General features: G+C 48.0%; 1 protein-coding gene across 1 annotated transcript in view; it reads left to right on the top strand.

The window, feature by feature from the left end:
- Positions 1–15,137, top strand: part of GLT1D1 (glycosyltransferase 1 domain containing 1) — a 472,314-nt gene that overhangs the window by 278,011 nt on the left and 179,166 nt on the right. Inside the window, exon 7 of the mRNA XM_069215368.1 lies at positions 9,453–9,548. Within this exon, the coding sequence (XP_069071469.1) occupies positions 9,453–9,548 (96 nt within the window). The remainder of the gene's footprint in view (positions 1–9,452; positions 9,549–15,137) is intronic.

The following is a 15,137-nucleotide window of genomic DNA, read 5'->3' as shown; positions in this document are numbered from 1 at the left end:
CAGACTGGTAGCCAAGTCCTAAAAATTAATGAATAAGTTATGGTTGTCTAAAAAATGAAAACCACAACACATGGGAAGCCCACACGTCTAACGTGTTTAATGCAAAAAAGAGCCAATATACAAGCAAAATAATATCTGAAAAATGTCATTTCAGTGGAACAGAGCGTCCGCTTTGAATCCAGTTGAAGCATTTAGTGCAAAAATGTAAATATTTTTGATGTAGGTTTATACACTTTCTGTCAATACAAGTCAATAGAAATGTGAACACATGATTGACACTTATTACTTCAGCAATACTACCTAATGAGCAGGAGGCGGGACCTTCTAAGGAGAAGGAAGGCGAGAAGACCTAGAGATGGAGACAGATATATAAACAACAGGCTGAATTCACTACTTTCTGAAATTCGCGCTTCTTTCTGGCCATTCACATAGCAAAGCTCCTCTTACTGCGCGATGCAAAGAAATGTGCAAATGTACAACCCTGAATAAAATCACTTCAAGGGCTCCACGAGACTCAAAACTTTGTAGACACGTTAAGGTTAATAGGTACTTGGGATACTATAAAATAACACTGAAATTCAGTCATGTAACATGTCAGTGCATGTTGCGGGATACATATGTAATAAAGCACTCATAATAATATTCCGGTATTAAGGCATGGAATATATGATTCTGTTTTCTCAGCACTGATTTGATGCTCACCACCCACATAAAGTCCTTTAACCATTCTTAGGTGTGTTTTAAGTGCCTTTCTAATAGGGTCAGTATATCAGGTGTTGTGGTAGGAAATTCCACGAATTTTGGACCAGCCACAGAGAAGGCCCAACCACCCTTGGCTGTTGCTTCTTTTTTTTTCTTTAACCCTGTGAGCGCCGACCAGTCTTTGATCTTGACCAGGGTCAGCTTTAGCGCTGGAGGTGCCCAGTGCTCCAATCTTTGTTGGTGCCCCCACTATGACTTCTTTTTCTGTGGATTCTCTCACCAGTGCCCCTCATCTCTCCATAGCCCCTGTGTCACATGCATTTCATTAGTTTTGTAGCGCTACTCGTACCAGTGTAGGGTGTCATAGCACTTTACATCAGACATGTTATACAGAGACAATGAATCATTTGTGTGTAGCTCATTCTACAGGAGATGTTACATAAAAGAATGGGGATTACAAGGTATAGGAGTCACATGTCATCCATAATGGTAGGCTGTATGTTTAGGAATGCTTGATCTTAAGAAGCTCAAACTCTGGGTTTAAAATGTAACACAGTGGTTGAGGTTGGCTTTACTAATAAGAATGTATTTCTACCTTGACTAGGGGTTGACTAACCCCTTTCAGCATCATTAGAATTAAGAAAGACTGGGGAAAACAAAATCTACTAACTTATACCTTGCATTTTGCATGCAGCTCCTTGATGACAGTTCGTAGCTTCTGTGCAATAGTAGGATTGTAACTTATGGAATCCGAGTAACAGAATGATCTCTGCAGCATAAGTACTAACCCACTGAGCTATCTGCATAAAATACAATTCAGTGATGTGCTTGATACCTGCTCGCTGCAGCAGGCACATTAACCTCTGCGCTACTTTACTATGAGCCAGAACTGCCACTAGATAAACCTCAGATATCTCCAGCAGGTCAATTAATCACCAGAGTTATATTGACATTTTTATTGAAGCCTGAACATTTCCGGGCACACAAGGAGCTCTTCAGAAGGTGTTTTTATTCCATACAAGATTACAAAGCGCTCTCTGAGCTGGGTGCACAGTCGCACCGCCCCAAAGCCGGCCTGATCTTGCCTCCTCCTGTGAGGTGGAATAGATCACTCGGTCAGCCAGGCAGCTTGATGCTCAGGTGTGAATACATCTGACCATCGAACACCGCAGCTTATAAGGGATGTGACTCTGGTTCAGGAACCAGTGAACGGCTCCTCACCAGGGGCTTCTGTCCTGTCCTGATTGAGGTTCAAATCAGTATCTCAGCAGGATCACAAGTACCTTAGACATGCTTTGCTTCTTTTGTCATCTGACTCACTTTTAACAGGAATCAACAGTGCCTGTTCAACAGAGCACAACAGTCCTTAGGTTTAAAGGAACATGTGGGGGCTGCCCATTCAGACTTCCTGTTTCAAAGTCTTTGCTGAAACACCTTATGGGTGAAAATGTGCAGGTGCGGCTCCTCCATATGGGTGGAGGAGCGCCGTCCCCTGCCAGCAGCAACCTCTGCAAATCCTTTTACAAGGAAAGGATAATAAACTCGGTTTATTATCCACTCTGTTTATTATCCTTCCCTTGTGAAAGGCCGGGGCCTTGGGGGTGACGAGCTGAGGGGACTGGACTGCGCACTCCCCTCAGAGCGCATGTGTGTTTGGCTGGCCGACTTGGACGGGCCAAACACACATGGCGCAGTGCTGTCTCCAGAGCCTGCACAAGCTTCCAGTCTGCCTGGGAGCGCCCTAGCTGGGCGCTCCCAGCCAATCCTAATGCTGCTCTGAGCAGCGTCAGGATTGGCGCAGGGCAGGCGGGCAGCCTGTGCCTGCAGTCGACGAGGGACAGAGGAGCGGCACGCGGCGGAGGAGGTAAGTGATTTTTTTTATTTTTTTTTTTATTAATTTTATTCCGGGCTTCCCACCCCGCCCAAGCCACGCAAGATGCTCCTGGAAATGTATCTGTCAGATTTTGGACCAGTCTTGATATCTAAGGTAACATCCTGATAGGATTGTTCAAGTCTCTTTAACTGCACAGCAGGAATTGCTCTTTATAAGTCTTAGTGCACAAAACATGGTCAAACTAGCTGCCTTGTCCCTGCGTTAATGTTATTTAGAATGTGCACTAATCTGTGCAGGGAGGACTCAAGATTCAAACTGAACTTTTCTTTTCTCAAGACAACCTACATAATCCTGTGTCTAATTTGCAATGAGGGCCTTTTAGGGAAAGCAAACCTGGCTTCACGTTGGCAGGACCAAGAGACCTCGCCTCAAGAACCAATAGACCTCGCCTCAAGAACCAAGAGAGGCTGCCTCAAAACCAAGAGATGTTGCCTCAAGAACCAAAGAGACCTCGCCTCAAGAACCAAAGAAATGTTGCCGCAAGAACCAAGAGATGTCACCTCAAGAACCAAGAGGTTTCACCTCACTTCAAGAACCAAGGAGACCTTGCCTCAAGAAATGAGGGAGCTCCCTTCAAGAACCTAGAAAGCTCGCCGCAACAACCAAGAGTCATTGCCTCACCCTTAGACCCGAGAGACCTTGCCCTAAGAACCAAGAGACCTCACCCTTAAAACCAAGAGAGACCTCGCCCTTAGAACCAAGAGAGACCTTGCCTCTAGAACCAAGAGATGTCACCTCAGGAACCAAAGAGACCTCATCTCAGGAACCTACAGACCTCACCTCAAGAACCAAGAGACCTTTCTTCAAGAACCAAGAGACCTTGCTTCAAGAACCAAGAGACCTTGCATTCAAGAACAAGAGACCTTGCCTCAAGAACCAAGAGACCGTGCCTCAAGAACCAAGAGAGCTCGCCTCAAGAACCAAGAGACCTCGCTTCAAGAACCTAAAGACTGCACCTCAAGAACCTAGAGACCTCGCTTCAAGAACCAAGAGACCTCACCTCAAGAACCAAGAGACCTTGCCCCAAGAACCTAGAGACATCTCCACAAGAACCAAGAGACCTCACCTCCAGACCGAAGAGACCGCCCAACAAAAACCTAGAGACCTCACCAAAAGAACCAAGAGAGACTACCTCAAGAACCAAGAGACCTCGCTTTAAGAACCTAGAGACCTTGCACCAAGAAACAAGAGACCTTGCCCCAAGAACCTAGAGACCTCGCCTCAAGAACCTAGAGTGCCCACCTCAAGAAGCTAGAGACCTTGCTTAAAAAACAAGAGACCTTGCCTTCAAAAACAAGAGACCTTCCCTTCAAAAACAAGAGACCTTGCCTCAAGAACCAAGAGAGCTTGCTTCAAGAACCAAGAGACCTCACCTCGAGAACCTAGAGACCTCACCTCAAGAACCAAGAGACCTCGCGCCAAGAACCTAGAGACCTCTCCACAAGAACCAAGAGACCTCACCTCCAGACATAATAGACCTCTCATCAAAAGCCTAGAGACCTCACCAAAAGAACCAAGAGAGTCTACCTCAAGAACGAAGAGACCTCGCTTTAAGGACCTAGAGACCTCACATCAAGAAACAAGAGAGCTTGCTTCAATAACCAAGAGACCTCGTCTCAAGAACCTAGAGAGCTCACCTCAAGAACCTAGAGAGCTTTCCTCGAGAACCAAAAGACCTTGCTTCAAGAACCAAGAGACCTTGCTTCATGAACCAAGATACCTCGCCTGAAAAACCAAGAGACCTTGCCTCAAGGACCAAGAGACCTTGCCTCAAGAACCTAGAGACCTCACCTCAAGAACTAAGAGACCTCACCTCAAGAACTAAGAGACCTCACCTCAAGAACCAAGAGACCTCGCCCCAAGAAACCTAGAGACCTCGCCTCAAGAACCTAGAGACCTTGCCTCAATAACCTAGAGACCTCACCTCAGGATCCTAGAGACCTCGCCTCAAGAACCAAGAGACCTTGCCTCAAGAACAAGAGACCTTGTCTCAAGAACCAAGAGACCTTGCCTCAAGAACCAAGAGACCTTGCCTCAAGAACATAGAATCTTCGCCTCAAGAACCTAGAGACCTCACCTCAAGAACCTAGAGACTTTGCCTCAAGAACCAAGAGACCTCGCCCCAAGAACTGAGGGACCTTGCCTCAAGAACTAAGAGACCTCACCTCAAGAACCAAGAGACCTTGCCTCAAGAACCAATAGACCTCGCCTCAAGAACCAAGAGAGGCTGCCTCAAAACCAAGAGATGTTGCCTCAAGAACCAAAGAGACCTCGCCTCAAGAACCAAAGAAATGTTGCCGCAAGAACCAAGAGATGTAAACTCAAGAACCAAGAGGTTTCACCTCACTTCAAGAACCAAGGAGACCTTGCCTCAAGAAATGAGGGAGCTCCCTTCAAGAACCTAGAAAGCTCGCCTCAACAACCAAGAGTCATTGCCTCACCCTTAGACCCGAGAGACCTTGCCCTAAGAACCAAGAGACCTCACCCTTAAAACCAAGAGAGACCTCGCCCTTAGAACCGAGAGAGACCTTGCCTCTAGAACCAAGAGATGTCACATCAGGAACCAAAGAGACCTCATCTCAGGAACCTACAGACCTCACCTCAAGAACCAAGAGACCTTGCTTCAAGAACCAAGAGACCTTGCTTCAAGAACCAAGAGACCTTGCATTCAAGAACAAGAGACCTTGCCTCAAGAACCAAGAGACCGTGCCTCAAGAACCAAGAGAGCTTGCCTCAAGAACCAAGAGACCTCGCTTCAAGAACCTAAAGACTGCACCTCAAGAACCTAGAGACCTCGCTTCAAGAACCAAGAGACCTCACCTCAAGAACCAAGAGACCTTGCCCCAAGAACCTAGAGACATCTCCACAAGAACCAAGAGACCTCATCTCCAGACCGAAGAGACCGCCCAACAAAAACCTAGAGACCTCACCAAAAGAACCAAGAGAGACTACCTCAAGAACCAAGAGACCTCGCTTTAAGAACCTAGAGACCTTGCACCAAGAAACAAGAGACCTTGCCCCAAGAACCTAGAGACCTCGCCTCAAGAACCTAGAGTGCCCACCTCAAGAAGCTAGAGACCTTGCTTAAAAAACAAGAGACCTTGCCTTCAAAAACAAGAGACCTTGCCTTCAAAAACAAGAGACCTTGCCTCAAGAACCAAGAGAGCTTGCTTCAAGAACCAAGAGACCTCACCTCGAGAACCTAGAGACCTCACCTCAAGAACCAAGAGACTTCGCGCCAAGAACCTAGAGACCTCTCCACAAGAACCAAGAGACCTCACCTCCAGACATAATAGACCTCTCATCAAAAGCCTAGAGACCTCACCAAAAGAACCAAGAGAGTCTACCTCAAGAACGAAGAGACCTCGCTTTAAGGACCTAGAGACCTCACATCAAGAAACAAGAGAGCTTGCTTCAATAACCAAGAGACCTCGTCTCAAGAACCTAGAGAGCTCACCTCAAGAACCTAGAGAGCTTTCCTCGAGAACCAAAAGACCTTGCTTCAAGAACCAAGAGACCTTGCTTCAAGAACCAAGATACCTCGCCTGAAAAACCAAGAGACCTTGCCTCAAGGACCAAGAGACCTTGCCTCAAGAACCTAGAGACCTCACCTCAAGAACTAAGAGACTTCACCTCAAGAACCAAGAGACCTCGCCCCAAGAAACCTAGAGACCTCGCCTCAAGAACCTAGAGACCTTGCCTCAAGAACATAGAAACTTCGCCTCAAGAACCTAGAGACCTCACCTCAAGAACCTAGAGACTTTGCCTCAAGAACCAAGAGACCTCGCCCCAAGAACTGAGGGACCTTGCCTCAAGAACTAAGAGACCTCACCTCAAGAACCAAGAGACCTTGCCTCAAGAACCTAGAGACCTCACCTCAAGAACCTAGAGACTTTGCCTCAAGAACCAAGAGACCTCGCCCCAAGAACTGAGGGACCTTGCCTCAAGAACTAAGAGACCTCACCTCAAGAACCAAGAGACCTTGCCTCAAGAACATAGAGACCTCGCCTCAACAACCAAGAGACCTCACCCCAACAACCAAAAGACCTCCCCTCAACAACCATGAGAGCTCGCCTCAAGAACCAAGGAACCTTGCTACAAGAAACGGGAGACCTCTCCTAAAAAACTGAGATACCTCGCCTCAAGAACCAAGACCTCGCTCCAAGAACCTAGAGACCTCGCCCCAATAACCTAGAGACCTTGCCTCAAGAACCTAGAGACATCGCCTCAAGAACCAAGAGATCTCACCTCAAAAATCAATAGATCTCGCCTCAAGAAACAAGAAAGCTTGCTTCAAGAACCAAGAGACCTTGTCTCAAGACCCTGGAGCTCTCATTTCAAGAACCAAGAGATCTTGCCTTGAGAACCAAGAGACCTTGCCTTGAGAACCAAGGGACCTTGACTCAAGAACCAAGAGATCTTGCCTCAAGTACCTAGAGACCTCGCCTCAAGAACCGAGAGACCTTGGCTCGAGAACCAATAGATCTTGCCTCAAGAACCTAGAGACCTTGCCTCCAAAACCAAGAGACCTCCTCTCAAGAATCAAGAGACCTCCCCTCAAGAACCAAGAGACCTCGCTACAAGAACCAAGAGACCTTGCCTCAAGAACCAAGAGACCTTGCCTCCTGAACCAAGAGACCTCCCATCAAGAATCAGGAGACCTCCCATCCAAAACCTAGAGACCTCACCAAAAGAACCAAGAGATCTTGCCTCAAGAACCTAGAGACCTTGCTTCAAGAACCTAGAGACCTCACCTCAAGAAACAAGAAAGCTCTCTTCAAGAACCAAGAGACCTTGCCTCAGGAACCAAGAGACCTCGCTTCAAGAACCAAGAGAACTCACTTTAAGAACCAAGAGACCTGGCCCCAAGAACCAAGAGACCTTGCCCCAAGAACCTCGAGACTTTGCCTCAAGAACCAAGTGACTTTGCCCCAAGAACCTAGAGACCTCGCCTCAAGAACCTAGAGACCTCGCCAGAAGAACCTAGAGACCTCGCCTCAAGAACCAAAAGTCCTTGCCTCAAGAACCTAGAGACCTCGCCTCAAGAACCTAGAGACCTCGCCTCAAGAAACTAGAGACCTCACCTCAAGAACCTAGAGACCTCGCCTCAAGAACCTACAGACCTCGTCTCAAGAACCAAGATACCTCGCCTCAAGAACCAAGAGACCTTGTCTCAAGAACCAAGAGACCTCGCCTCGAGAACCAATAGACCTCGCCTCGAGAACCAAGAGACCTCGTCTCAAGAACCAATGGATCTCACCTCAAGAACCTAAAGACCTTGCCTCAAGAACCAATAGATCTCACCGCAAGAAACTAGAGACCTTGCCTCGAGAACCTAGAGACCTTGCCTCAAGAACCAATAGATCTCACAGCAAGAAACTCCAGACCTTGCCTCAAGAACAAAGAGACCTCTTCTGAAGAACCAAGAGAGCTCGCCTCAAGAACCAATAGCTCTCGTCTCAAGAACCTAGAGACCTTGCCTCAAGAACCAATAGATCTCATAGCAAGAAACTCCAGACCTTGCCTCAAGAACAAAGAGACCTCTTCTGAAGAACCAAGAGAGCTCGCCTCAAGAACCAATAGCTCTCGTCTCAAGAACCTAGAGACCTTGCCTCAAGAACCAATAGATCTCACAGCAAGAAACTCCAGACCTTGCCTCAAGAACAAAGAGACCTCTTCTGAAGAACCAAGAGAGCTCGCCTCAAGAACCAATAGCTCTCGTCTCAAGAACCTAGAGACCTTACCTCAAAAATCTAGAGACCTTGCCAAAAGAACCAAGAGACCTCACCTGAAGGACTAAGAGACTTTGCACTATCCATGTTTGAGAACATAGTTTTGCCTGTTGGCCGATGGCCACGTTCTGTGGACCGGTCATGTATGTGTTTAGTGGTGGTCAGATAGTGTCCCTAACTTGGAAGAAAGGGAGTGTTCATTGTCCTAAACACCTGCCACGCCAGGAGGGGGCGCCAGGGAAGAAGGTTGGGAGCAAGGGCACATTACCCAGAATGCAATTTGAGTGGGTGTGGTCAGTGTAGCGTCCCTGGAAAAACACTGCCACAAAATAGATCTGGACGCTAGATGCAAATGAATGCAGGCCTTTGGTACCTGTGTAAGTGCAGCACACTGTGCTTGCCTTGTAGCCTGTAGAAGGTGTTATCCTGTAGATGGTTGGAGGCTGAGAGTGGCTGGCCCTAGGGAGCACTCCCAGAATATCCCCTCTGAGTCCTGTGTGTGAACCCCCCTTAGCAGGACCACTCGGGCCTCTTCCATACCTTATCTTACAAGGATACATTGCATTGTGGGACAGCAGTTTTATAATCCTGACACCTAAGGCAGAGTGTAGGATTGCCTGAAATCCGTTTTCCGTTTTCTAAAAGGGCAACAAAGGTCGTCGTTTCCAGTTCATCTATAGGTTTTATTCTAAGAAAGCTACAGGAACATAAGATGGCCATAAAGTTGATTTTGTTAGTGAATTAATTTTCTTTCTGTCTTTATGTGTCCCCCCAGTGACGTGTACATATCACCGCCTTAGTACAGTAGCCATATTGAAATATTTAGTTTTAATCACTTTTCGTTTACAAAGCACTGTTTTGCGCTTTAATTGGAATGCTAGCTTGTTTTTCGTTTATGTCCTTTGGGGGTAATTTGGAAATTTCTATGTGGTCGTTTCCTGTGCATTTCACGGAGGTGCAGCTGTGATAAAACTTGTATATGTCACTGTTAACTGTTTTAAAACATTAATAACTGGCGGCAGGGTTTCCGAGACTCGTGCTCTCGCCAGGTTGGGTCTTGTCTGCACTAATGATGTCTTGTCTTCCAGTAAACATGTCAACCCCTCCACCCTGTTGTGTTGCAGAGATCCCGCAGCGCCTCGAAGCCGTGCGCCTTTTTGTGCTCGTCTGTGGCCTCCGGCGCGTGAAGGACCCTCTGTACCTGGTGGACGCCTTCTCAGGTGCGTACCCCTGATGTTGTGGTGTTGTTGTCTGTCCATGTACACTCCGGCTGTTTGTTCATTGTGGTGACTTTTATCAGATATGTATGATGTACCCGGAAGTAAAACCGCTCAATAAGGGTATTTTATTATGTCGTCACCTCACATTACTTTAAAGATTACCATTAGGGTTTACCATAGCAGCTGCAAGCTAAGCACGTAGCTGGTATCTGCTACTCAAAGTTTACCATAGCAGCTGCACGCCTAAGCTCGTAGCCAGCATCTGCTGCTCGAAGTTTACCATAACAGATGGAGGCCTTAGCTCGTAGCCAGTATTTGCTGCTCATACTAACCATAGCAGCTGCAAGCCTAAGCTCGTAGCCAGTATCTGCTGCTCAGAGTTTACCATAGCAGCTGCAGGCCTAAGCTCGTAGCCAGTATCTGCTGCTCAGAGTTTACCATAGAAGCTGCACGCCTAAACTCGTAGCCAGTATCTGCTGCTCAGTTTACCATAGCAGCTGCAGGCCTAAGCTCGTAGCCAGTATCTGCTGCTAAAGTTTACCATAGCAGCTGCACGCCTAAGCTCGTAGCCAGTATCTGCTGCTCAGTTTACCATAGCAGCTGCAAGCCTAAGCTTGTAGCCAGTATCTGCTGCTCAAAGTTTACCATAGCAGCTGCACGCCTAAACTCGTAGCCAGTATCTGCTGCTCAGTTTACCATAGCAGCTGCAAGCCTAAGCTTGTAGCCAGTATCTGCTACTCAGAGTTTACCATAGAAGCTGCAAGCCTAAGCTCGTAGCCAGTATCTAATGCTCAGAGTTTACCATAGAAGCTGCAAGCCTACGCTTGTAACCAGCATCTGCTGCTCAAAGTTTACCATAGCAGCTGCAGGCCTAGCTCGTAGACAGTATTCGCTTCTCAAAGTTAATCATAGCAGCAGCAAACCTAGGCTCGCAGCCAGTGTCTGCTGCTCAAAGTTTATCATAGCAACTGTAACCCTAGGCTCTCAGCCAGTATCTGCCGCTCAAAGATTACCATAGCAGCTGCAAGCCTAAGCTTGTACCCAATATCTGCTGCTCAGAGTTTACCATGGCAGCTGCAAGCCTAAGCTCGTAGCCAGTATCTGCTGTTTAGAGTTTACCATAGCAGCTGCAACCCTTGGCTCGCAGACAGCATCTGCTGCTCAGAGTTTACTATAGCAGTTGCAAGCCTAAACTCGTAGCCAGTATCTGCTGCTCAGAGTTTACCATAGCAGCTGCAAGCCTAAACTCGTAGCCAGTATCTGCTGCTCAGAGTTTACTATAGCAGCTGCAAGCCTAAGCTTGTAGCCAGTATCTGCTGCTCAATCAGTCAATCAATCAATCAATGCTTGTAAAGCGCAGCTACTCACCCATGAGGGTCTCAAGGTGCTGGGGGAGGGGAGGGACCTCATACGAAGAGCCACCAGGGATCCTGGTGCTGGGTGCAGTCCAGGCGCAGACAGGCGCAGACGGGCTTGCTTTGGTGCGCCAGTGGTGCATCCGCTGCGCGTCCGTGATGCAGCCGCCGTTAAGAAGGGGAGGGGTTGGGGGGAGAGGTCAGCTGGGAGGCGGGAAGGTGAGAAAGGTGCTTCGCGGAGAGGGGGGCAGAGGAGAGAGGGGAGAAAGGAAAAAGAAATAGAGAAAAACAAGGGATGATAGATGAAAAAGGCAGAAAACGCAAGCGTGAAAGAGGGACAGAGAGAGAGAAAAGGAAATATTTACTAGTGATGGTCAGTAGACCACCAGGGATGAGGCGCAGGGACGAGCCTGCGGGTGGAGGAGGGCCTCGAACTGAGAGTCAGGGGACTCTCAGTTCGTCCCAGGCAAGAGGCAGCAGCAGCAGCAGCCAGAGGAGCTGGGGAGAGCAGCAGACGCTGACCAGGAGGTCAGTGCAGTTGCCCTCTCACAGTGCTGCAGCCCACATTAAGAAGGGGAGGGGGTGGGGGTGCAGTCAGCTGGGAGGCGGGAAGGCGGGAAAGGTGCTTTGTGGGGGAGTGGGCAGAGGAGAGAGGGGAGAAAGGAAAAAGAAAGAGAGAAAAACAAGAAAAGATAGAAGATGAAGGCAGAAAATGCAAGAGTGAAAGAGTGACCGAGAGAAAGGAAAATAAATACTTACCCTTGCCAGTAGACCACTGCCAGTAGACCACTGCTCAAAGTTTACAATAGCAGCTGCAAGCCTAAGCTTGAAGTCAATATCTGCTGTTCGAAGTTTACCATAGCAGCTGCTATCCAAGACTCGTAATCAGTATCTGCTGCTCAAAGTTTACCTTAGCAGCTGCAAGCCTAAGATTGTAGCCAGTATGTGCTGCTCAAAGTTAACCATAGCAGCTGCTAGCCTAAGTTCATAGCCAGTATCTCCTGCTAAATGTTTACCATAGCAGCTGCAGGCCTAAGCTCATTTCCAGTATCTGCTGCTCAAAGTTTACCTTAGCAGCTGCAAGCCTAAGTTTGTAGCTAGGATCTCCTGCTAACGTTTACCATAGCAGCTGCAGGCCTAAGCTCGAAGCCAATATCTGCTGCTCAGAGTTAACCATAGCAGCTACAAGCCTAAGCTCGTATCCAGTATCTGCTGCTAAAAGTTTACCATAGCAGCTGCAAGCTTAAGCTCACAGGGACATGGTATTAGCAGCAAAAATCTTACCCCAGCAAACTTAAGGCTTTGCCACTGCTGACAGCAGAAAAGTACATATGCAGCTGTGAATTCATAGCCATGGAACATCTGACCAGCAAAAGCAGCTGCAACTTTAAAGCCACACAAACCCCCTGGAGGCCAAACCGTGTCTTAGAAGCTGCATGCTGAGGTCCATGGTGCGTGTGTGCAGGGCAAAGGGGTCCTTATCAGAGGCAATTTCAAGTGGTGGAAAGTAAACGGAGACAATAAAATGGTATGCAAGCTGCTTGTTAATGTGGTAGTGGCGGGTACCTGCAGCATCACGTGGCATCATCCGCAGGCGCGAGACCACAAAGAGATTCTGCAAACAATCCTTTTCAGCCTCACCTGAGGACAAGTCTTCCCTTCTTCTCAGCCCCAACCCATGCAGATGGTTCCAAGGTGCTTGGAGCGAACACCTCCTGCAGGCCTGGTGACTCAGAAGGTGCCTGTGATGGTCTCCGTTTGTGGCATCGAATGCATCGTGGGCCCTAGTGGTGGAGCTCACTCACTCCACCTGTCTGCGTGAGGTATCTGAAAATGAGACATGGGTCCCAGCCAGAGTGTCTGCAATCAGTCGTCATCCGACTTCTGGCCTGTCTGGTTTCTTAGTCGGTGCACAGGATAGCGCCTTTCACTTGATGTCCCTTCTGCTGGTTAGCGATGTCTCCTTCGAGGGTGTTGTGACTTTAGAAGGTTTGCGCTTCGAACCTTTTCTGCTTGATACTCATGGAGAGAAAGTTGATGGACTGTGGACTGGAAGTTGATGGACTGTGGACTGGAAGTTGATGGACTATGGACTGGAAGTTGATGGACTATGGACTGGAAGTTGATGGACTATGTACTGGAAGTTGATGGATTATGGACTGGAAGTTGATGGACTGTGGACTGGAAGTTGATTGACTATGGACTGTGGACTGGAAGTTGATGGACTGGAAGTTAATAGAGAATGGGCAGGAAGTTGATGGAGTATGGACTGGAAGTTGATGTACTATGGACTGGAAGTTAATGGACTATGGACTGGAAGTTGATGGAGAATGGGCAGGAAGTTGATGGAGTATGGACTGGAAGTTGATAGACTAGAAGTTGATGGACTACGGACTGGAAGTTGATGGACTACGGACTGGAAGTTAATGGACTATGGACTGGAAGTTGATGGAGAATGGGCAGGAAGTTGATGGAGTATGGACTGGAAGTTGATGGACTAGAAGTTGATGGACTACGGACTGGAAGTTGATGGACTACGGACTGGAAGTTGATGGACTATGGACTGGAAGCTGATGGATTATGGACTGTGGCCACCGATATTCTAGATCCAAGACAGTATTAATAGTTTTACGCCGCTTGACATGTGCCTCAATGTAAATCCTTTTGTGTACATCTGTGTCTGTTGAAGAGCAGCGAGTAACTGGCCTCTCCTCTTCAGTCCAGACCAAGAGCTCCATCAACACAGGATACAACTAACACACAAGTCCAGATATAACCATCAGCAACACCCATGAGCAGCCAGCAGGGCTAGCGATAGCACTGGTGGCGCCCTGTGCGACAGTACCTCCTTGCCCCCCATGGCCTCCTTGGATTCCCTCATTACCACCCTGTAGGAGGCTGGACTGGCTTGTAGTGAGTACCAAGGGGTACTTGCACCTTGCACCAGGCCCAGTTATCCCTTATTAGTGTATAGGGTGTCTAGCAGCTTAGGCTGATAGATAATGGTAGCTTAGCAGAGCAGCTTAGGCTGAACTAGGAGACGTGTGAAGCTACTACAGTACCACTTAGTGTCATATGCACAATATCATAAGAAAACACAATACACAGTTATACTAAAAATAAAGGTACTTTATTTTTTATGACAATATGCCAAAGTATCTTAGAGTGTACCCTCAGTGAGAGGATAGGAAATATACACAAGATATATATACACAATAGCAAAAATATGCAGTATAGTCTTAGAAAACAGTGCAAACAATGTATAGTTACAATAGGATGCAATGGGGAAACATAGGGATAGGGGCAACACAAACCATATACTCCAAAAGTGGAATGCGAACCACGAATGGACCCCAAACCTATGTGACCTTGTAGAGGGTCGCTGGGACTATTAGAAAATAGTGAGAATTAGAAAAATAACCCTCCCCAAGACCCTGAAAAGTGAGTGCAAAGTGCACTAAAGTTCCCCTAAGGACAAAATAGTCGTGTTAGAGGGAAAATGCAAGGAAAACACAAATCAGCAATGCAACAACGATGGATTCCTGACTGAGGGTACCTGTGGAACAAGGGGACCAAGTCCAAAAGTCACAAGCAGCTCGGAGATGGGCAGATGCCCAAGAAATGCCAGCGGTTGGTGCAAAGAAGCTCTTACTAGGCTGAAGAACTGTGAATACTGCAGGAACGACAAGGGCTAGAGACTTCCCCTTTGGAGGATCGATCCCCCACGCCTTGGAGAGTCGTGCAGAAGTGTTTTCCCGCCGGATGGACGCCAACAAGCCTTGCTACACGCAAATCGTGCGTTTGGCGTTTTTGGACGCTGCTGGGGCCCAGGAGGGACCAGGAGGTCGCAAATTGGACCTGCAGAGAGAGGGGACGTCGAGCAAGACAAGGAGCCCTCACTGAAGCAGGTAGCACCCAGAGAAGTGCCAGAAACAGGCACTACAAGGATGCGTGAAACGGTGCTCGCCGAAGTTGCACAAAGGAGTACCACGTCGCCGGAGACCAACTTAGAAAGTCGTGCAATGCAGGTTAGAGTGCCGTGGACCCAGGCTTGGCTGTGCACGAAGGATTTCCGCCGGAAGTGCACAGGGGCCGGAGTAGCTTGCAAAATCGCGGTTCCCAGCAATGCAGCCAAGCGAGGTGAGGCAAGGACTTACCTCCACCAAACTTGGGCTGAAGAGTCACTGGACTGTGGGGGTCACTTGGACGGTGTCGCTGGATTCGAGGGACCTCG

The sequence above is a fragment of the Pleurodeles waltl genome, chromosome 11, assembly GCF_031143425.1.
Source record: "Pleurodeles waltl isolate 20211129_DDA chromosome 11, aPleWal1.hap1.20221129, whole genome shotgun sequence".
NCBI classification, from domain to species: Eukaryota; Metazoa; Chordata; class Amphibia; order Caudata; family Salamandridae; genus Pleurodeles; species Pleurodeles waltl.
This window is presented reverse-complemented; position numbering and strand designations above follow the sequence as displayed.